The sequence below is a fragment of the Grammomys surdaster genome, unplaced genomic scaffold, assembly GCF_004785775.1.
Source record: "Grammomys surdaster isolate TR1022 unplaced genomic scaffold, NIH_TR_1.0 133, whole genome shotgun sequence".
NCBI lineage: Eukaryota > Metazoa > Chordata > Mammalia > Rodentia > Muridae > Grammomys > Grammomys surdaster.
The window spans coordinates 4,872,430-4,896,415 of record NW_021604591.1 but is presented as its reverse complement, the minus strand read 5'-3'; the positions used below and the strand labels follow the sequence as shown (position 1 = coordinate 4,896,415).

The following is a 23,986-nucleotide window of genomic DNA, read 5'->3' as shown; positions in this document are numbered from 1 at the left end:
ATAGAAGATGGGATCCTCCTGGGGTACCTAGAAAGTGTGACTCAGCATGGGTCACATAAGGCTCTCATTTGGTATAATATTCTTCCACTTCTGCCTGTTCTGGGTGGGATGTGCAAATACTCTTCAGGCCCTCAGACATAAGAAGCCGCGAGAATGTTTGGCCAGTAGTTATCTGTCCCGCTAGAAAGGCAGCTCAGCCAATTTTGGCGGTGAGTACAGAACCCTGCAACACCAGGCGGAACTCTCACTAACACGCATGCGCAGCTCGAGGAGGGCGCTTGCGCAGGCGCAGAACACCTAACCTAAGGAGACGCGCCAATCCTTCTTGGAACATGGCTCTCAGGCCACAGAGGACTTTCAGGCGGCGCCAGGTCGCATCCAGCGATAGCGATAGCGACGGCGCGAAGGAGCAGAGCGCTGAGGAGCCAGCGGAGCCAGGCCGACCGTCTGCAGGGGACCGAACAGAGGGAGCGGGGCGGCCGCGCGGGGCCCGCAGCGCCCGGGGCCGAGGTCGGGTCTGGGCGAGTTCCCGGCGCAGCCCGGGAGCTGCTTCCCGCGGGGACGGCGGCACAGGTGACCGAGGGGTGGGAAGGGCTCTGTTCCTCAGGTCTGCAGCTCCAGAGGCCTCTGTGGTCATCTGCACCCGCAGTGCGCAGTGCCGGGGTTGCCGGAAGCCTCCTGTAGCTCTTGATGGAGCTTCTCTGTTTGCATCGCAGGTGACCCACACCGACTAGAGCATAGTATAGCCATTGGTCTTCACAGTGAACCCACACCCTCGGAGGAGTCTTGAACGACTCCTCATGCTGTTAGCTGTTAAATGTGGATGAAACTCATATGTGACTTTGGGAGCTTGCCTAACAGTTTTCTAAGAAAACCTGACGGTTATTAAAAGAATAAAACGGACAGGGTTTGGAACATTGTCATTTTTAAAATCATTTATCTGCAACAACAACAAAAGTAGTTAAAAGAAATAATGTAAAACGAGATGCTGTGACTGAGATCAGCGACACTAAGTAAGGACTGTGCCATTCATGTGATTAAATACACAGTCACTTGAGGGCTGGAGAGGCCGGTCGGCAATTAAGATCATTGGCTGCTCTTTTAAAGGACCCGAGTTCGGTGTGTAGCACCAACATGGAGGCTCACAACCGTCTGTAACTCCAGGAGATTAGAAGTCCTCCTCTGACACTGTCAGGCACCACACGCACACACATAGTGTGCTTACATTCAAACAGGCAGAACACTTGTCCATTAATCTTGAAGTCTGGCTTTTCTCTCTACTATTTTTAGACCCATTAAAGAATATTAGTGATTTCTCATATATGCATACTTGTAAATGAAAATTGGATATATTTAATGGTGTACAAGATGCTTTGAAATATGTGTAGACTTTTGAGTTGTTTACATGGGTCAAATGTATTTGTCTTCATTGTGGGAGCACTTAGAATTCCCCAGCCATTCTCAAGTAGAGCGTACAACACATTGGTACTATCTATGGTCACTGTGTTGTATAATAGATACCCTAAACTTATTCTTGTAAAATTTTGTAACTTTTGTCAACATATTCCCATATCAGCTCATATTAACCACCATTCTACTCTGTCTCTATTGATTTCCTTCAAATTGTTTAGATTCTGCGTATTAATGAGAACTTAACATATTTGTCTTTCTGTGCCTAGCTTATAGCACTTAAAATAATGACTTCAAGGTCATAAATGATTCCTTAGTCACTGTCAGGGGCCCTGTTCATCTAAAGTTTGAATGATCTTTTGTATTTGTAACATAAACTATGAAAGTCATCCCTTTACCTTGAGTAAGTAAGTTCCCCCTCTTCCCTTCTAGAGCAGTGGTTCTCAAATTTCTTTGGCCTTTGAACTCACATTGTGACTCTTAAAATTAGAGGTCCCAAATAACCCATGTTTCCATAGATAATTTCTATTTCGTTACCACTATCCTTAAGAAGATATGTACTCAGTTCATTTTTAAAATTAATTTGTATTGCCTCATCAGCAAACGTGAATGAAACTGGCTTTCTTCCCTTTCTTGGTGTGTGGTGAAGAATACAATGACTGTGTGAAAGCTGGTGTCGATGCCTTTGTGCTAAGGCTAGCGCTTTCATCCACCACACTTTTGCCTTATTGCAGTGTCAACCCAGAGAAAAGAACAAGTAACATGCGTGTTATGATCAAAGTAGTCGTGACTGCACGTAGCCGGAGACCATGCTTTGAGAATCACTGCCTTGGCTGGAGGCAGAAGTTGTCACTAACGGCAATAGCTAAGATGTTAGCTGCGGCTTTATCCTTTCCATATTTTATTATGTTTTTACTCTTGTGTACGTGTGTATCCATGTGTGACCACAGTGTCCACTGAGACCAGATGTGTCAGTTCCCTGGAGCTGGAGTTACAGGTAGTTGTGAATTGCCTGACACAGGTGCTGGGAACCAGACTTGTGTCTTCTGCAAGGACAGTATGTGTTCTTGACCTCTGACCTATCTCTCAGACTCTCCATTAAAATGTTTATTTGCGCCAGTCTTTTTTTGAGCTTCATGTAGTCTTGAATTAAAAGGAAATCTTATAAATTGTATGTGTTTATTTTGGTTATTGATTCAAATATTTTGACTTTCTTGCTTCTAATGGTGTCCTCTTAGAATGCAGAACAGCTGATCTCTCAACGGATGAAGAGGAAGGAACACATCCCTTACCAGAGAGTACAGGTGATCAGAGTCCATCGTCTGATAGCTCTTGTTCTCTGGAAGAAAAAGGAGTTTCACCCATAGGTTGGTAATTTTTATAATTTTATGTAACTAACTTAACTAACTAACTTCTTTTTTGCAACAAGGTCTCACTTTGTACCCCAGGCTGGTCATTCTGTAGCCTAAACTGGCCTCAAACTCACCATCTGCCTCCTGAGCCTGTGATGTATCACGTGACCAGCTCTAATAGCTGCACATTGTACACCAATAGTTTCTATTGTTGATAAAGTAGTAAAAAGCTGGCAGCAAATAGGTCATTATTTATTCTATGATATAACTGAGATCAGATAGCTTATAAGTAGCACAGACTAGGCCAAAATCAGGGAGTCCATTCCACAGTGTGTTCTTAACTACTGCGCTTGCTGGGTAGTTCCACCTCATGACTCGAAACTGGTAAGAATTTACAGTGAGAATGTTGCTGATACCAACATGATGTAATATGTCTAAAACCTGAAGGAGGACAATATGTGTAGGAAACTCATAATGACTTGAAGTGGCTTTTTTAAAGAAAGATTGCTTAGTTCAGTTGTTAGCTTAGCATATAACCATGTCTAGGCTAAATCTAGCCCAATGCTCATTAAAACTCTTTCAGATGTTAGTTACCTAAGTCTACTTTGGCATTACACTGGCAAAGTTTAGAAGTTATCATGGGCCTTACTTTATGGCCCATAAAGTCAAAATGTTCCTCTAGCCTTTTAAATGTAAATTGGGTGTTTGTAACTTGTTTTTTGCTATATAGACTTTTTTTCAGGCTAGTGACACTTAAGACCCCTTGAGAAAAGTAGTTCAGTTCCCAGCACCCATGTTGGGCTGTTTATAACCACTCAACTTCAGCTCCAGGGGAGTCTGCCTCGAGCCTCTTCAGGCACCAGCCCTAACGTGCACAAATACACATTCGCACATAAAAATAATAAAATAAATCTTTTTAAAAATTGAGCTTGGTAATAAGCAAATACAGTCCGGGGTAGACTCAGGGTGCAGCACTGTCCAGTAGAATTTTTTGTTATGGTAGAAAAACGTATCTTCACCACAAGTGCAGTAGCCACTGGCCACAAATAGCCATTGAGCTCTTAAGATGTGGATACTATAACTAAAATACTGAATTTTTAATCTTATTAAATTGATACAGTCAGATATGACTAGTGGCTGCTGTGTACAGCAGTGCTTCTGTAGATAGACAATGTGAGGGACTGGTTCTGAAGGGTTGGTTTCACTGCTCTCCTGAGGAGAAGTCAGTCTGGAACAATGTGTGGTGTAGTGTGTAATAATCACAGAGAGTAGGGTTGGTGTATGGGTGGTAAATTCCCTTCAGAGTGCAGGACAGTTCTACAGTAACGAATTGTCATTCCTCCAAATACAGCAGCTAGATAGCAGATGTGCTATTTAAAGAAGATGGCAGGGCTGGGTATGATGGCACAAGTCTGTCATCTAAGCAGAAAGCCTCATGTGTATGAAGAATGTATGTGTTGTATGTTTGGATGACAGGCTGTGAGAATTAGCCAGTGATAGACTATCTGCCTTGAGATGTTCCCTGTAGCAGAGGGTCTTCATACAAAAGAGATGATAGTTGATCTCGGCTTATTAGATGATTGTTTGTCTGCTATGTGATATGTGTGCTAATGTCAGTTATCAGAGAAAGCATGGAGGTGTCTGTGTCTTCTCCGCCCATGTCTGTCTGACATCTACAGTGTGGGAACTGCAGAGACGTGAGGGAGCAGGATGGGAAGCACAGTCTTCCCTTCCCCAAATTTTCACATGTAACTTGGGATAGGATTGCTTTCTGTGATACCAGCATCTCCCCCATGAGCACCAAGTGAGGCATATGAGATCTCTTCCAATTCATGTGCTTCTCTCCAGTACACTTGTGTATTGGAGACTGATGCTGCTTCATAACCCCACTGCACATGACAGTCTCCTGGGAGGCTCTGCAGACAACCCAAGCTCGGCTCCAGGACCAGGCTTCCCACGTGTTTCCAGTCTGTCTCTATGGTTCCGTTTTCAGATGTTGGCTCCCGTGATGAATTTGGAACTTTAATCTACTTTAGACAATAATAACTGTACTTATTATCAGAGACACGTTGTCTTACCTTTTTTTTTACTCCACAACAGAATCATTACCCCAGATTAGGCAAGGTTCAGAGCTCTGCCTGGTCCCTTTGTAAACTTCATAAGCAACATTTTTCTTTTCCAGTATTCATTTAGTTAAAGAATTTAGCAAATGATTTGATTTATACTTTGTTCATTCTGTTTTATCGTGGTTTCTGAGACATGGTTTTCCTGTAGCATTGGCCAGCCTAAAAGTCATTATGATGCCCAGGTTGGCCTTGAACACTCAGCAGTCTTCTGTCCTCAGCTTCCTAATGTTAGGACTGCAGGCGTGTGGCCCATTGCCACACATATTGTATCATGATCACATCATCTGTTAAGTCCTATATGAGAGTATAGGCACACCTGTCCTTTTACCCCCGATAATAATCTTTAACTTAATACTGGTCCAGCTAGATGTGGTAACACTTGTATGTAATTCCAGAAAATCACACGTTCTAGGCCAATTTGTCCTCCATGAGACCCTGTCTCAAAATAGAAACAAATAATTGGGCTAGTGAGATGACTTCTTGAGGGTAAACTGCTTGGCACTAAGCCTAAGGACCTGAGTTTGATCCCTGGGATCCATGTGGTAGAAGGAAAGGACTGATTCCTACAAGCTGTCCTGACATTTACATTTGTACCGAAGTGCTTGCTTTGTCCCTGCTTTTAGTTGAATAAACAAACAAATGTAATCAGACTTTTTGAAAGAACAAACAAGTAAATAAATACTGTTTATTAAAAAGGCATGAATTTTTTTAAAGACAGTTTTTCTTCATGTGTATGTATGAGTACATGTGGCAGGATCAGGGTTGAGGTGTAGCTGAGCTGGTAGACTCAATACCTAGCATGTATGAAGCCCTGGATCTGGCTCCTCAGCATCACAGAAACTAGCCATGCTGGTCCCGTGCATGTGGAAATGCGAAGAAAGAAGGAGGGTCAGACGTGCTAAGCCATTCTTGCCTACATAGCTGCTTCCTGAGATACACGGCACTTAACATCTCTAATGTTCCAGATGTTTGAAGTAGTAGAAATCTCTCTTGTCATCTTATTTACACTGATATTTTCTTAAATCATTTTTTAATAGAGTTAATTCCATGCATGAAGAAACCTCAGTTACTAAATTATAAGAATTCATGTCAGTGAATATATACTATACACATAAAAACAAAAAAATAAAGTTGTATTAAAGTTGTCATTTAGGGGCAGGAGAGATGGCTTAACAGTTAAGAGCACTCACTGTTCTTTCAGAGGACCTGAGTTCAATTCCCAGCACTCACATAGTAGCTTACAGTTAGTTGTCTGTAACTTCAGTTACAGGAGGCCTCTACGTCAGGCTGCTGAGTTTGCCTTTCTTACTACACTCTCACTGACTGCTTGGCTTTCTCATGTTCCTGTCCTGACACAACTTCCAGAAGTGAGAGAGAGCAAAAGGCAAGACGGAATGGTGTCAGCGTATTTCCCAGCAGTGCTAGATCAGGTTCATTCCTGTAATGTGCTTTTTATATCTCTCATAGTAATGTTCTTCCTTGACCAGACTTTGAGCTGTCAATCAAGTTCATCTATGTAAATAGTGAAGTTTAGGAGTGAGGTGCCCTTCGTTGCCTTGAATGCCAGCAGCAGGCACTCTGCAGCAACTCACATACCCACTCAAACATTTACAGATAACATGTGAGCTCACACACATAAAATAAGTAAAAAGCAATAAAAATTAAATAAATGTGATTGTTTACAAAGAAAAAGATACCGATTCAGACCTGAGAATCAAACATTTAAAAACAGTTTCCGGGAGCCTGGGATGTACCAGTTAGCAGAGTGCTTGACATGCATGCATGAAGCCCTGAATTCAGTTCCCAGGACTTGGGAAGTAGGGGTTAGGGGACCAGAAATTGGTTTTCATTGCCCTCTTCATTTGTTTCAGTTAAGATCCCTGATGCAGCTTTTATTCAGGCAGCCCGCAGAAAGCGTGAGTTGGCCAGGACCGCAGGGGACTATATTTCATTGGATGTAAGCCACCCCTCCACCACTTCTGACAGTAAGAGAAGGAATGAAGACGACCTGGAGAGTGATCCTGATGACCACGAGAAGAGAATACTGTTTACCCCAAAGCCTCAAACACTCCGACAAAGAATGGCTGAAGAAACAGGTATGTATTTAATTTTATTTACCAGTGTATAAAGATCATGACATTTTCATTACAGTAGTGAACTTGATCTTTGCTCATTACCATGCTTTCTATTATTTCTCAAAAACTGATATTGGAGCTGATGCAGCTCAGTTGGCAGAGTCTCGCCTAGCGTGCATGAAGCCTTGTGTTTGAATCCCAGTACCACATACACCAGTTGTGATGGCTCATTCCTGTAATCCTAGCACATAGTGAGAGCTGTCTTACCCACCCCACCCTAACCCTGCCTTCCCGACACAGACACACAGACACACAACGGGGCGGGGGGGGGCACCAAGCTGAATCCCCAACGCACATGTTTTAAAGATTCTTGGTATTATCATTATTAATTTGGTCCACAATATCATGGCTTTTAAATGCTATGATTCTATCTTATCATATTACCTAAGGATATGTGTTATGATGTTTACTAATGCTGGATCCTTTCCTTGATTTTTGACAGGTAAAAGAATTATACAGACTTTTTGAAATGTTGCAAATTATCATTGCCACCTTTTAGAAAGACTTTTGTTGTTAGCATGAATGGCTCTACAGCAATTTTAGGTATCATACGCTAAGATCTTCCCTCCTGTACTGAAACTTTCACCTTGTCAGGAGTGCTTAATTTGCAAAAGGCTGTTCACATTTCTCATTTGTAGTATGTATGCTTTACCATGGTTTTCTGGTAAAATAAAACTGGTTCCTTGTTCTCAGAAACTTGTTTGTATCTAGGCTAGTCTCAGACTTACCACGGAGCTAAAGATGACCTTGAATCTCTGGTCCCCTAACCCCTACTTCCCAAGTCCTAGGAACTGAATTCAGGGTTTCACACATGCATGTCAAGCACTCTGCTAACTGTGCTACATCCCAGGCTCCCAGAAACTGTTTTTAAATGTTTGATTCTCAGGTCTGAATCAAGTATCTTTTTCTTTGCAAGCAATCACATTTATTTATTTTAATTTTTATTGCTTTTTAAAATATTTTATGTGTGTGAGCTCACACATTATCTGTAGATGTAAGTGTTTGAGTGGGCATGTTTGGTCAGTGAGCACATGTGGAGGTCCAGAGGACTAATTGCAGTGGTGGATTCTCTTCCATCTTGTGTTGTGGGTCCTAGGGATGGAACTCAGGTCATTAAGCCTGATGGCAGATGCCTTTAACCATTGGGCCAGCTTGCTTGCCTTATTTACCTATCTTGTGTTGTCTGTGTGAGTATGGATACACACATGCCATATTGTAAGCATGGAGGTCATAGGACAACTTGTAGGAGTTGGTTTTCTCCTTCTACCATGTGTGGGTTTTTCAGGATTGAACTCAGGTTGTCAGGCTTGGTGGCAAATGTACTTGCTGAGCCATCTTGGTGGCCCACATTAGACCTCTTTAATGAAAAAAAAAAAAACCTTCCATTCTCCCCAGCCTCTTCCATATGGGAAAGCAGGCGGTTAAAAGGGAGTGCTGGCCCTGGAGCCCAATGTCTCCTTTTGAGTTCTCATTGCAAAACAGTACTCTGACCTGTTATTTAGCTCTGAGTTTGGTCTCATTTTTAAAATGAAGATAATACTGGTTCTCCCTCCCTGGATTATTATGAAGTAGCAGCAGCATATGAAGTACTTCTAAGCCTACATAAAATAACTCCCCAAATCTGAGCAATGCCATCAGTCTGGGGAAATACTGAGTTAATGTTTTAACTTCTGGTTTAACTAGCAATCAAGAGTGAAGAAACAAGTGAAGAGAGTCAGGAAGATGAAAACCAAGACATCTGGGAGCAGCAGCAGATGAGGAAAGCAGTCAGGATCACAGAGGTAAGTATTCTAGCTGCGAGCATCCTGAGGGCACTGTGACATTCAGTTTTACTTTGAAATTTTTGTTAGTTTGTTGGGGACACCCATGCCATAGTGCGTGAGTGGACGTCAGAGGACAACTTTGTAGAGTTGCTTCTGTCTTCTCAATGACTTAAAGTCTGGAGACAGACTCAGATCTCCAGGCACACATGTGCATGTATGTGCCCATACATACATGTAAATACACAACAATGTCATTTTAAGTAACCACACTCTTGCGGATTCTATTGGCATTCTTCAGCATGTGCCTGCATTTCTGTCTGCATCACTCACTGTATCACTCTGTCTCTCATGAGGACCCAAGTTACTGTGATCCCTTGTGCATAATCAGATCCAGTCCCACTCCCCAAAGCCTACTCAGATGTATCTGCTGCCATGTAAGGCAACATTGACATAAATGGAAGTATTATGGGGTTTCCATTAGCATACAGCAGCCAGTTACAGGTATGTGCCGTCTGCTTGAGAGACAGCTGAGGAAAATCACTGCAGTGAACTTATGTGCCACAAGTCTCAGTGTAGTCCCAGTGACATGGGAACATGATAGGCAGTTTTGTAAGAGAGTGGGCATATGGGGAGAGGGGACAAAAAGTTCTTCCAGAAGTGATCTTCCAGTGCGCTATTCAAACATATGCGTGAATTAGGGAGTACGAACCTGAAGGAACATCAGGACTATTTGGGATTTGCTGGTTAGAGTGGACATGGAAGAGGCTGGGTGACAACTGAGATGGGCTGTGATGCCTGGGTGTAAACAGAAGCGGTGGCTAAGTCTCTGCTCCGTGTCATGTTGCTAGTCTGAAATCGTGGCCTCTGAGAACCTGCTTTGTACTGCAAGTGTGGTGGTGGTCATTGTGGTCAGCAGGGAGACTGATGGGAGGGCTGTAGGATGTTCTCACAGGAGTGCATTCTCTGTAGGTTCCCAGCCCTAGACAGCCATGGTGTTACTCATTCACAGTTCTTCAGGAACTCCACGACTTTCCACAGTGCATCAGAATATCAGCAAAACTAGCCCTTGAAACTTCAGGAAATCGGAACTTTACAATTTGTCATGTCCATATGAATTTAATAGTTTAATAGTTTAATAGGCCACAGGTTCAGTCCTCAGTACTGCCAAGCTGGGGGTGGGGGGAGTGCAGTTTTTGATTTTGTTTGGTTTTGGTTTCTGTTTCTCTGGGACAGGGTCTCCATATGCAGCCCTGGCTGCCCTGGGACTTGTATGTTGATGAGATAGGCATCAAATGCATAGAGACCTTCCTGCCTCTTCTGTCTGGGTGCTGGATGATAAGGCATTTGCCACAGTGCCTGGCTGGAAAAATAGGCATTAATATATTCTAAGACTGTTGGGAGATTTTTAAAAATGTTTTATTGTGATCATGATATTGCAAGCATAGGGACTTTACTTAGTTTTCTTTATATTGTAAATGAAATGGTTTTTTAAAAGTAATTTTTCACATTTTCTTTTTTTTAGGGACAAAACATAGACCTTTCCCACAGCAGTAAGTCTCAAACCCTGAAGAAGTTTGATACTTCCGTTTCATTTCCACCAGTAAATTTGGAAATTATAAAGAAACAATTAAATAATAGGTGAGTAATGCTTATTTTGTAATTTATATTTATCCTAAGTGATTAATAGTAAAAAAAGTATTATGTTTTTCAATTATTATTAAACATTATTAATATTAAATTAATATTAAACAGATATTTAGGAAAAAATAAATCTCTTATTTTACCATTCAAACGCAGCAGATTTTTCTTTTTCTTGTTGGTCTTAATGACAAATACTCTTTACAGGATTAAAACTAGTAATTAAATTTTTTTTAAATATGACTATAGGCATTCTTCTATACTGCTAGATTTTGTCTTTAGAGACATGGTCTCGGCTTGTGTCCCAGCTGGCCTTGAACTCCTGTCCTCTGAGTTCCTAAGTTACAGGAACCTCTGTGTGCTTGAACCATGTCTCATCATGCTTACCTTCTACAGTATTAAATAGACACATTTCACATTTGTTCCTATAGTTAATTTATTGTAATTATTTCTCTGTTCTAAGTCTCATCTATGTGTTGCTATAGTAGTGAACATGTTGCTTTATTGTTGCCTTTGGATTTTTGAGATAGGGTCTTTTTCTATAGTCTAGGCCAGCTTCAGACTTAACTGTTGGCTTGTGTGTATGCATGTGGGTTTTGTTTGGTTTTTCTGTTTTGGGGGTTTGTTTGTTTCTTTTGTTTTGTTTTGTTTTTGAGATGGGTTTCTCTATATAGTCTTGGCTATCTTGGAACACACTCTGTAGACCAGGATAGCTTCAAACTCAAATCCACCTGCCTCTGTCTCCCAAGTGCTGGCATTAAAGGTGTGTGTCACCACACTCAGCTTTTTGTTTGTGTGTTTGTTTTTTGTTTTAATACATTAACAGGAGAAATTCACCATGACCAAGAGTTTACTTTTATGACTTGGTATGGTGTCTTCCTAAAGCACAAGCCTTTTTTTTTTTTTTTAAATATGGGCATTGATAAGTACTCCAAGCCAACAGTAATTACCTAATGACTGTGTATTTTCTAAAATTAAGGTATGTCCTGTCAGAAGCTGTTTTAATTATTTTATTATATAATGTACAGAGAATCTATTGTCTGCTGGTCTCTGTGTTTATGAAATAATAAGTGTGATGGTCAGGGTTTGGTCAGCCTATCTGACAGTTTGTTATAAGGGGTGCTGCCTTTTAAAGAACATCTTCATCACACACATACATGGCTCGTGTGTGGAGTCAGAGCACAACTTTGTGGAGTTGGTTCTCTTTTCCATCTTTTTGTGGGGTCTGGAGGTTGAGCCTGGGGCATCAGGCTTGTGCATTATCTCTGATCCAGCTCACTAGCTCAAGATGTGCTTTTTGTACATTTGAGAATAGGTTCAAATTTTCCTATATCAAAAGTCAGCTTTAAAGTAATTCAATTCCTCAATCATATTACAGAATATGTCACAGTAGTTGTGTGTTTAATTGAAGATATTTCTATATAAAAGTCACCTTAGCCGGGCAGTGGTGGCGCACGCCTTTAATCCTAGCACTTGGGAGGAAGAGGCAGGCAGATTTCTGAGTTCGAGGCCAGCCTGGTCTACAGAGTGAGTTCCAGGACAGCCAGGGCTACACAGAGAAACCCTGTCTCAGAAAAAAAAAAAGTCACCCTATAATATTATAAAATAAATATTTGAGATCTTCAGGTGTACGAGCACTCAGTGTCTGTTCTGTGGGATTGCCTGGCTCCGGCCCACCCTGTATTTGTAAATGAAGTTTTATTGGAACACAGCTCTGCCTGCATGTGTAGTGCCTCCTGTCGGTGATACAGCTCAGAGCTGAATATCTCCAAGAGCAATTACTGCTCTAAAGCTGAGACTGTTTACTGTCTGACCTGCACAGAATAAAGCTTGGAACTCCTGAGTGAGTGTTCTGAAATGGTAATGTTAGTGAAATTACTTCAGCAGTCAACATTATTCCTGAAGTCCACACATTATCATTTTCTGGCTTTAAGTAGCTTTCCTAAAAACAAGACAGAATTAAAGCTATTACAGCTAGAATTGTTTATATACCAAAACCCATATGGTGTTTCTTGAGGGATTGTCTCTGAGAGAATTGTCTTCAGAGTGAGAATTACAAAGACAGCGGGTCATGTAGATTAACGTTTCAGATCCTCTTATCTAAGTAAATGCTACTTTTATCTGTATTCTACTTCCAACTGCGTTCTTTATTTTAAAAGGAAAATACATTTTAAATGTTTTAGTTTTTGTTTTTTAATAAACGAGTACAAAATGATACCAAAAAGAATGTTTGCTTTCTGAAGGAAACTGTGTGCCACCAGCTTTTTATATTTCTTCTAGAAATTGCCTAATGTGTGTATTTATCTTATAGAAGTACATAGTATTTTACATTGCCCCACTTTTTGCAAAAAACCATTATACCTCATGCCTGCCTGCCCTTTTTTTTTTTTTTTTTTTTTTTTGGTTTTTCGAGACAGGGTTTCTCTGTGTAGCCCTGGCTGTCCTGGAACTCGCTCTGTAGACCAGGCTGGCCTCCAACCCAGAAATCCGCCTGCCTCTGCCTCCCAAGTGCTGGAATTAAAGGCGTGCACCACCACCGCCCGTCGTGCCTGCCTTTTCACATAATAGAATGCTTAGAAAATACTGCTATAGCCAATAATGCTCATTCTTGGAACCTCCTTGGTTTTTTGAGACAAGGTCTGTCACTGGCCTGGGACATTCCAAGCAGGTTGCTGGGATTATAAGTGTGCCTCCATGCCAACCTTCCTGAGTGGTTTTGGAGTTCTCACTCAAGTCCTCCTGCTTACAAGGCAGGCACTTTACTGACTCATCCTTCTCCCAAGCCTAGCTTGCTTGTACTTTTATCTCCATTAAGTAGGGAAGTTTTTTTAGACATGTAGTGTGTCTCCTCTAAATTTAAAAACAAGATATACTGCCTAAAGGCTAAATAATTTCTTTTCAGGACCATGTTAGCAGGATTAGTTGAATTAATTTTTTTGCCAGATTAAAGTCCATATACTTTTAATTTATTTCATTGTTTATTGATCTGGTTATTCTAAGGCATCCACAGAGTTCAAATGCTAGTAGGATGTATATTCTGATTCTGTGAAAGAAATATGTTTCATGTGTTTGTGTTGGTTTGTGTCTGTGGTAGGTAACATAATTTTAAAAGATGAACAGTCATTGAATTGATGTGTGTGGTATTCTCAAAAGCTAGACCAAGTCTGCTGTCTTCACTTTAGCAAAGCAGTGTAGGGTCATGCAACAGAGGAAATGGAATGAAGCCCATGTACAGCAAATTCTAGTTGGAAAATAATCACTCATGAATCAAAAACCAGATAAATTATACCAAACCATAAAATGTTTAAATGGTGTTAATGCCAGTTCATTCAGTTTTCCAAGCATGACAACAGATTTGTGTAAAAGTAAACACACAGGCTCCTTTGTTTCATATAAAACCTTTGGTTATTCTTGGAACTCACTTAATTTGTAAGTTCTGATCAATCTTAGCCTAAAATCAAGTCATCTTTTTGATACATAGTGAATTCAAGGCCATTTTGGGTTAAAAAGACCCAGTTTCAAGAAAAAATTAAATAAAACTTATGCCCACCTTCTGTTTCTAAGTCTCTGTAGGTGTTCTTCTTTTATCTTTCCCTCTTAAGAACAGTAATTATGATCTCCCTAGCTTCACAAGTCTAATAAATTGAGGTTTATATAGTAAAAATTTTCTCTGTGTTTGAAATCATCTTTATTAGAATACTGCTTAAAAGGAAAAGAATGAAAAATGAAACTTTTATTTTTCTTATTTTATTTAGATTAATGTTACTACAGGAGTCTCATCGCTCACACCAGAGAGAATATGAAAAATATGTACAAGACATCCAGAGTTCAAAGACAGCTATCCAGACTCTCGAGAGCACATCAGATCAAGCTCTAAACTACAAATTCTACAAAGGCATGAAAATTTATGTGGAAAATATAATTGATTGTCTGAATGAAAAGGTATGTATAAATATGCATGAAGAGAGACTCCCCATCCCCCATCAGTCAGTTAGTAAAGAAGAGACAGGCTGGGGAGATGGCTCAGTGGGTAAGGTGTTGTATAATCATGAGGTTCTGAGTTTTAATTCCAAGAAGCAAGTAAAAGAGGCAGTAGTGATGTGAGTTTTCAACAGGATCTTACTGTGTAACCCAGGTGGCTCATAATTCCCCTGCCTCAGCCCCTGAGTTCTGGGATTACAGTTATATGCTACCTCACACATTTTACCATGATATTGCACATTTCTCTTGATGTTAGACATGGGCCAAAGTATTCTCCAGAATGAATGGTGGTTTATTACTTTTTTACTAGATTAGTAAAAATGGATTTTGTAAAATATTGATTTTGATGACAGAAAAGTCCTTTGTATGATTAGTTGCATGTAATTTTGCCTGTGAACAAGGCTACAGTCTGAAGTTTAGGCTGTCTTGGAACTTACTGTGTAGCTGAAGTTGGCCTTATACTTGTGGATTATTATATCTCAGCCGCCTGAGTGCTGGGATGTCAGGTGTGTTAGGTACCATGCCCTGTGTAGATCTTTTTCTTCTAAATTCTCTTGAGTCCTTTGCTCTGTTCACACCTTGGTTCTTAGTGGTGATTTTTTTTCTCTTAATTTTTAGTGAATTTAAACAAATCTTTATGGTTTAAAACATTTTTTTATTTAATTTGTATGAGTGCTTTTGCCAGCATGTACATTTGCGCAGCACATGCATTCAGTTTCTGGAGTCCAGAAAAGAACATCAGATCCCCTGGAACTGGAGTTACAGTTGGTTGTGAGCTGCCATATGGATGCTAGGACATGAAATGTGCTCCTAGGAAGAGCAGCCCTTCCAGAGTGCTCTTAACCACTGAGCCATCTCTTTCCTAGCCCCTGGTTTAGAATGTTTAATGCTTATTCAGCATGATCCAAAATTTACACTTTTGTTTGTGATGGTTTTTAATAGTTATATGTTTAACATTTTTTACACCATCAGATTTTTAAATCTTTCATTTTACTTTCTGTTCTGTGCACACTCAGTCCTGTCATGAGATCCTCTGTTCCGTGCACACTCAGTGCTGACATGGGATCCTCTGTGTACTTTGCACACTCAGTCCTGACTTGGGATCCTCTGTGTTCTGTGCACACTCAGTGCTGTCTTGGGATCCTCTGTGCTCTGTGCACACTCAGTGCTGACATGGGATCCTCTGTGTTCTGTGCATACTCAGTGCTGACATGGGATCCTCTATTACCTTTTTGCAAGGTACTTTAAGCCTCAGAACTTTAAAAGAAAAAAATCATTAAAGTAGTTAAATTCTACTTCCTATATCTATTCTATCCTTAAAATGTTGCTTTGTCACCACGTTAAGTGTCAGTTGGTACTTGCTGTCTGTGGCATTTCTTCATTCATCCTTACATTACACGTTTAAACTCCTCCTGGCCTACATGGCGCTGCTGTAGCTATATTCCGGAAGCAGCAGGAATGAAGTAACTGCTCGGGAAGGAGGATTCCAGCTCCAGCTCGTCACACATTCTGGAGCTTAGCCCTCTCACCTGTCCCTAGTGACTGTCTTCCATTTTATGAAGTTTATTCTGGTGCTGGGACTCAAACCCAGGGCCTTAGACATGCTCAGCAGGCATCGTACACTCAGCTATAGTCCAGCCCCGTTCGTTCTTCAGTTTTTCAGATTTTACCCGCTTCTTCTGGTGTCTCCTCGCTATCTGTCCACATTTCCCCCTCAGCTTCTCAGACAAGGATCCTTCCTTTTACCCATCTCTCAGGTGCATGCTCCTCACCCCGTGTCATTTGGTTTCATAAACTGTGATGCTTGAACTAATATTGGAAGAATTGAATGTATACATGATGACAAATAATACCTTTTATACTTTTTATAATTCATTGTTGATGAACTACAATTACTACTTTTGTGTTTCAGATTATCACCATTGGGGAACTGGAGTCATCCATGTACACACTGCTTTTAAAACAGTCAGAAGCACTTCTGAAACGCAGGCAAGATGAGTTAAAATGTGAATCTTCATACTTGCAGCAGTTATCATGTTAGTGATTTTTTATATTCCATTATTTGTTAAGCTAAATTGCCATATGGAGAATAAAAATATCTTTAGTTCTATATATTTAAAAAAAAAACTACTTAGTTGGGTAGGGGTTACTCTTGCTGTGAAGAAACACCATGACCATCAGCAAGTTAGGGAGGAAAGGGTTTATTCCCCTTCCACTTCCATAGAACAGTTCGTCCTCAGAAGCAGTGAGTGCCAGAGCTCAAGCACAGAAACCTAGAGGCAGAACTGATGCTGAGGCCATGGCGGGATGCCGCATACTAGCTTGCTTTCTGAGACTTGCTCAGCCTGCTTTCTCACAGAACCATGGACAGACCCAGGGATGGCCCCACCCACCATGGGCTGGGTGCTCCCCATGAATCACGAATTAAGAAACTGCAGGCTTGCAGACAGATAGATCCTCTGGAGACATCTTCTCAGTTGAGGCTTCCTCTCCTCTGATGACTCTAGCCTGTTTTAGTTTGGCACAAAACTAGCCAGTACAAAAGCTTTTTCTAGCCGGGCAGTGGTGGCACACGCCTTTAATCCCAGCACTTGGGAGGCAGAGGCAGGCGGATTTCTGAGTTTGAAGCCAGCCTGGTCTACAGAGTGAGTTCCAGGACAGCCAGGGATACACAGAGAAACCCTGTCTCAAAAAACAAACAAACAAAAAAAGCTTTTTCTATATTTTCACACCAATCCTTCACACACACCTGGCATTTCAAGGAGGAGTTTCAGTATAGCTTATTTAAGGTTAAAAAGTAAATATTAGAATCTCCAGTCACTTAAGCATTTGAGACAGATTTTTTAAGTATATTTTTATGGGTATATGTGTGTACCTGAGTATATGTAAGTACATCACATGTGTGCAGGAGTGTTCAGAGGTCAAAAGGGGATAAGTTCCCCTGGGACTGGCAGCCTAGACATGTATAAGCTGCCGTGTAGGTGCTTGGAACTGAACCCTAGTTATCTAGGAAAACAGCTAGTGCTCTTAACTGCTGAACCATCTCCCCAGGTCCCTTGACACAGATGCCATTCAATGAGCAGAGAGTGGTTGGAAACACAGACTGGTGGGTCTCAGCAGGGTTGGTAAGGAGTGGCCACTCCGCTTCCTCATGCAACAGTGCTGCTGCACTCGTGTCTTAGCTCGGGTGCTTAGGGAAGGTGGGTGACAGGATGTTAGCAGTATAAATATCTCTAGTATGTGCCTCTGGAGGAGATTGGGATAAACTGCTAGGAAAGACACCTGCTTTGGTAAATGACACACACAGAAAGGCCATGTGCTTAGGCCAACAGGCTTGTTGGCTGTGAACACCGATAGTTAATGGACATTACGTTGTATGGCATAACAAAATGTACACTTTGAGCACATTACGTGTTCTTACATATACACACACACATAGACTTCATGAAGTTACCTGTAGCTTCAGTGATTCACCGTTTTGAGACTGTAGTACAAAGCTAACTTTGTGAATTAACAGGCAACGATGAGACATCGGCAAATGGAAGCTTGGCTCTGGATGAAAAGGATCAACGGATTTTAGAAGAGATTGAAGCTCGAAGGTATCTGTATAAAGTGCAGACCTAACACACTGAGCAAGGACTTGCCACTATTTCAGTAGGATTAGCTATGTGATAATCACCCAGCCTGGTATCCCAGTTTCCAAGAATGATGTAAAACCAGAGCTGAGTTCGTTCAGCTGGCCTCCAGCTCAGAAACAAACTGGGGCTCAGGTAGACTTGGTGAGGTGGCCTTTGTTAGGATTGCCTTGAACTAGAAAGCACCTCTAACTAGTGGACTCTCCTTAGGAAACCTTTTCATCCAGAGAATGACCTAAGCTGAACACTAGAACCAAAGCAGCTAAGGAAGCAGAAAGTGTCCGAGAAGAGTCACATAAAATGGTGTCAGTACGATGATGTGTCCATTGTAAAATAACAACATTGTTGATTTACTTTACTTTATTTCACAACACAGGATGCAGAGAAGACAAGCAAGAGAGCTCTTGGGCAACTGTGACCATCAGGAAGGGACGTCTAGCGATGATGAGCTGTCTCCTGCAGAGATGACTGACTTCCACAAGCGCCAAGGTCAATTGCCAAGATTCTAACCTATTCTGAAATGTTGAAATAGTGAGGAAGGCTTTGCTGTGGCTGCCTTTAAGTCCATATTAGTAAGACAGGAAAATTCAAGAAAGATGGAAACATTTTCTGCATAAGACTTGCTGCCTCTGGAAAGGCAGTGGTGTAAGCACCTGCTCCCAGGGCTCCTTGCTGCTGCCTGCTGGGTTACAGAGGGCTCTGCGGCTACGCTGCTTTCCTTGTATGGCTCCATCTGCAACTTAAACAACCAATTCAGTGAAACTACTTTTAAAAAGCACTTTATTGTAATGAACTCAGATTAAAAGCATCACAAAGCTCAAACCAGACATCTGCCAACTTCCTAACACTGCATCTCAGTGAAGTCTACAGTTAGCATGGCGGTTCTGAAGCCTCTTAGGTTTCTGTACTTTCACTAGCAGTTACATTTTGTTTTTCAAGGTTTTCTTGGTTTGTTTGTTTGTTTGTTTGTTTGTTTGTTTTTAAGGTTTATTAAAGGTGTAGATGCCCTGATGGACAGACTGGGCAGGACCCAGTGCGCCTGTCCTAGAGCAGTGCTGTCCCACACACCCTTCAGAGTGTTGTCCTAGTACTGTTGAAAGTTGTTGCATCTTGAATTGATGTGGAGTACTAAGACTTGGGTTCCCCACCCTTTCAATGCACATACATACATACATGCATGTACACGCATGTACACACAAAGGAAGAAACTATGATAGAACTGAAGTAGAAAGGAATGTGTCTAACTCTGTGAACTCTTTCATGACTGTACCCTTTACCTGTATTTTTATCCCCTAATATTGCCCTTTCTTGTCCTCCTTTCTAAGTGCTACGCTGTACCTACACTTGATACATATGCAGTGTGGGCTAGGATCTGCATAGGAGAAAGAATAGGGGGCACTTCCCTTTCTGAGATTAGGTGACCTCTCTTAACAGTATACATCCCAAGTCCATCCATTTTCCTGCAAACTTTGTGATTGTTTTTCTTTAGCACTGAATAGTATTCCATGTTGTATATATACCAAGTTCTCGATATCAGTTCAGATGAAGATGGGCTTCTTGGTTGGTTCCATTTCCCTGCTATAGAGCATCAGAAATCTCTATGATAGGATATAGAGAGCTCTGGGTGTGTGCTTAGGATTAAAATAGCTGGGTCATTTTTAAGTTTTTGAGAAACCTCCAAACTGGCACCAACAGTGAATAAGGCTCCTTTCCCTCACATCTTCTCCAGCATTTGCTGTTGGATTTCTTGATGGCCTTTCTGACTGGGTTGAGGTAGAGTCACAAAGTAGCTTTGTGTTTCACTGGTAGCTAGGGATGTTGTGCTGCTTTAAAATTTGTTATTGGCCTTTTATGTTTCTTCTTTTGAAACTGTTCAGTTCCGTAGCTCACTTGTCGATTGGCAGTTTCATTTCCTTGGTTTTTTATTTCTGTGGGTCTTGTTGAGTTCTGGATCCTAACGCGGTTCTGAATACAACTGGTCAGGCTTTTCTCCTGTGCTGTGGGCTGTCTATGCTCTGCTCATGAGTGAAACTACTTACAGTGGTATGAGAAGGCTCATAGTGCACCTCTTTAAAAGATTCTGGGCTTTGCTGTTCACTAGACTCAATGGAAAGGGGCTTTTTTCCTTGCCCGCCTCAGTTTGGTATTCTTTGCTCGCTTTGTTTAAATCAATGTATCATCTCTGCCTTAGGGAAGAGAGCTATGGTAATGAAAGGAGACAATAAGTATATGGCATTTTGGCATATAGTCAGGGACTCAATACACAGTAGGCTTTATTAGTGTCGATATTATCACTATTGGTATTAAGGTGACTTTCTAAATAAAATGAATATAATGAAAGATAAAAGTTTCCAGCCTAGTTGGTTAAGTAGCAGCTCTTGACCGTTGGTAAGGAAACAGTCTTTAACATGCATAACATAAAGAGACTTACTTTGTTTGCAGGTGACATTTTACAGGATTGTAAGAAAGTTTTTGAAGATGTGCATGATGATTTTTGTAACGTCCAGAATATTTTATTGAAATTTCAGCAGTGGCGAGAAAAGTTTCCTGATTCCTACTATGAAGCTTTCGTTGGTTTCTGCTTACCAAAGCTTCTAAGTCCCCTGATACGAGTTCAGTTGCTTGACTGGAATCCTCTCAAGGTATCGGTGTTTAACATGTGCCTGTCCTGGTCATGTTAGCTGCTTCGGTGCCCTTGCTGCCAGGTCAGGTCTAAAATACCACAGCCTCAGCCTGGCAGGATGGCTCAGCATACAAAGGTGCTTGCTGCCGAGGAGTATGGCCTGAGTTTGGACTCTGAAACCCATGTGATAGGAGAGAATTAATTTCCACAAGTTGTCCTTTGGCCTTTTACACATGCTATGCCCCCCGACCTCCCCGCACAAATGAACATCGTTAAAAAGTAAAAACAAAACCATTTACCCTTAAATTTAGAGCCTTGGAGCAACTGTCAAGAAATGTATACTCTGAACTATATTACTTGGGATGCTTACATGATTTGTGTCAGGGTAGGGGAGTGGAAGGAAGGAGACAGATCAGGGACAGACAGACAGACAGACGGAGACAGGAAGAAAACTTAGGGCCTTCTGTATGCTAAACAATCATCAAACCATTGAGCTTCATTCCCAGCCATCTTGCTCGATTCTTAAGGCATAGCAAGACATCAGTAATTCAAACACATTTTTAATATTCTTATAATGTGTGAAAATTTCCCTAGAATTATGTAGTAGTAAGTTTGGTTAAATTTGACTTAAAAATCTGTTCTGAGGATTATGAAGTTGGAGATGACAAACTGGGAAGAGTTGGTTAGCAAAACACTGAGGAGGAAGACTGTAAGAGAATCCTTAGGGGTATGCAGGAATTTGTGGGGAATACACTTTCTTTAAAGTGGGAGAAATGCCAATTCAGAGGTGAGTACACTGGCCTTCAAACCTAGATTCAGAGCTGAGAACTCATTTTTGAAAGTAATAGGAAATATAATATAGGGAAGGTAATATGGAGTTGGTTTGGTTTGGTTTGGTTTTGTTTTGTTTTGTTTTGTTTTGCTTGTTGAGACAGGGTTTCTCTGTGTGGCCCTGGCTGTCCCCCTGGAACTCACTCTGTAATAATGCTAGCCTCAAACACAAGAGATCTGCTTGCTTCTGCCTCCTGAGTGCTGGAATTAAGGGTGTGCACCACTACTGCATGGTACTAATGTGGAGGTTTAAAAATGTTTTATTACATATATTTGTGTGTGTGGCAGTGTGTACACATGCCATAGCATGCATGTGGAGGCCAGAGGACAGCATATGGGAGTTGGTTCTCTCCAGTATATGAGTCTTAAGGATCCATCTTAGGTCATCAGACCTGGCAGCAAGTGCCTTTATGCTCTGTGTCATCTCAGGGACTTGAAAGTAATGTTTAGGAAGCCACTAGAAATAGCTGGATCCTGCATGCTAAAGAATGAAGCTCTGTAAGGAAAGCTCTCAGCAAGAGCTTACAGAGTAAATGATAGAGGGCGTCAGCACCTCTTCCTTGGTCTAATCATGTGTCTGCAGGCTTCCTAGGACCACATCACCTTCCAGGGTAGAGCAAGGTCATTTCTGTGGAACTATTAGAGAATGAGTGGGCATCACCCGGGGTTAGCCATTCTGGATCATTTCATTCATCTACAAGTACTAGTAGCCATTTTGTGTTTGCTGATTGGCTAACAAACTAAATCACATGCACATTACACATTTATTCTTAAGTGAAAGGACTGAAGTCAGTTTTGCTTGAGGCAGATGAATGAATTTTACCAGTGATTTTTGTAGCAATTCCAAGTACCTAACTCAAACATGTTATTTCACTCCGGTCAGATCGCTGCCATTGCTGGTCTCTGAATGTGCTGGCACACAGTGGGCCTTTGCCACATTTTTGTTGTATGGATGAATGCATGAAACCCAGTTCTTAGCTACTCTGCCTCGATGCTGGGATGCTGTGCCTCCTGCCTTACCTTGGTGGTCTGATACATAGTAGTAAAGCATGTGATTATTCTCTTTGAGCCTTGGGAAAAGTCTAGGAATTTTGGAAAAAGTTAACTTACAAAATCCACACATTTAAGAATGTATAACTTTTCTTATCTCATTTTATAGAAGGACTCCATAGGTCTAGACAAGATGCCCTGGTTCACAGCCATAACAGAGTTTATAGAGAGCAGCATGGAAGATACAGGAAAAGAAGATGGTTCTGATAAGAATATCTTGTCTGCTGTCATCAACAAAACAGTTGTTCCTTGCCTTACAGGTAATCTCAATTCTGTTATAATCACAGATATACTTTTAGAAGTTTGGAGATGTAAGGAAATACTGTATGTATTCAAGAGCAATAGATTTCAAATTGACCTGGTTGGAAAATGCTTGTTTGTTCAAATATTGGCTGTCCACAGTAGTAGTGGTAGTATTTGACCAGAATATTTTTACCATATTCCAGAGAAATTAATTTTGAACTTGACTAAACTTTGAAGATTATTATTCATTCTAGACAATGATATTCTTTTTAACTCTTGTATTTGAGCCATCCATCCCATGGCTAGCGAGCATTGGTTCTGTGTGTTCTGAAGACAGCACTCCCAGGGTGTGCTGAAAGATAGCACAAGTGGTGGCTGTGCTGCATTGGATGCAGGTCACAGAGTGGGTGTTAGATGGTTGCTGAGTATACCGTATGTCAAGGAGTTGAGGCAGGAGACAGCTGCATGTGGGTGGTACTTAATGCCACAAAGTGATATGAAGTATTAAGGAAGTGAATGCAAGAAGGAATGATACTGAAATGACCTCACTCCTAAGGTCCTTTTTGTATTTAAAAGTCACAGAAGTAACAAGTACCAGCAAAGACCAGAGAGGATACAGGAGGACAGTCAAAAGAAAGTATTTCCCAAAGTATTTCCAAGGAGAATGGTGAGGCCTAGTTGTAGTTGTTGACAGTAGTCACACAGGATTAGAATCAAACTTTGGAGCTGGCTATGCAAATGTCCTGCGTGACTTGAGAGATACACTCTCCACTCTGTGGAAGGTGCAGAATTGAGAGGATTCCAGAAACAAACAAAGAAAACTATGAGTAGACATCTAGACAGTACTTTGAGGAATTTTATTTTAAAAGGAAACAGTGGACGTTATTGGAGAAAATACTAGGGGTTTTGGAGCTGGAAGACAGTGCAGTGTTTAAAACTCTTGCCATCAATAGTGAGGGCCAGCATCGAGATCCCCAGAACCCACATAAAAGGCCAGCATCCAGATCCCCAGAACCCACATAAAAACATGCTAGGCATGGTGGCTGGCATATAATACCAAGAGTTTGTAACATGGAGACAGAGGATCCCAGTAGCAAGCTGGCATGCCAAACTGGCAGCCATCAGCCTCAAGCTTCACAGACAGACAGACAGACACACACACACACACACACACACACACACACACACACACACACACA

The 23,986-nt window shown here is 41.3% G+C and overlaps 1 protein-coding gene across 1 annotated transcript in view; it reads left to right on the top strand.

Moving 5' to 3' along the window:
- Positions 1-302: 302 nt before the first annotated feature.
- Positions 303-23,986, top strand: part of Gcfc2 (GC-rich sequence DNA-binding factor 2) — a 35,228-nt gene continuing 11,544 nt past the window's right edge. Inside the window, exons 1-11 of the mRNA XM_028762383.1 lie at positions 303-573; positions 2,649-2,777; positions 6,760-6,984; positions 8,707-8,804; positions 10,309-10,424; positions 14,180-14,366; positions 16,318-16,441; positions 17,923-18,004; positions 18,417-18,529; positions 20,483-20,682; positions 22,654-22,804. Of these exons, the coding sequence (XP_028618216.1) occupies positions 333-573; positions 2,649-2,777; positions 6,760-6,984; positions 8,707-8,804; positions 10,309-10,424; positions 14,180-14,366; positions 16,318-16,441; positions 17,923-18,004; positions 18,417-18,529; positions 20,483-20,682; positions 22,654-22,804 (1,666 nt within the window). The 5' untranslated portion in view covers positions 303-332. The remainder of the gene's footprint in view (positions 574-2,648; positions 2,778-6,759; positions 6,985-8,706; positions 8,805-10,308; positions 10,425-14,179; positions 14,367-16,317; positions 16,442-17,922; positions 18,005-18,416; positions 18,530-20,482; positions 20,683-22,653; positions 22,805-23,986) is intronic.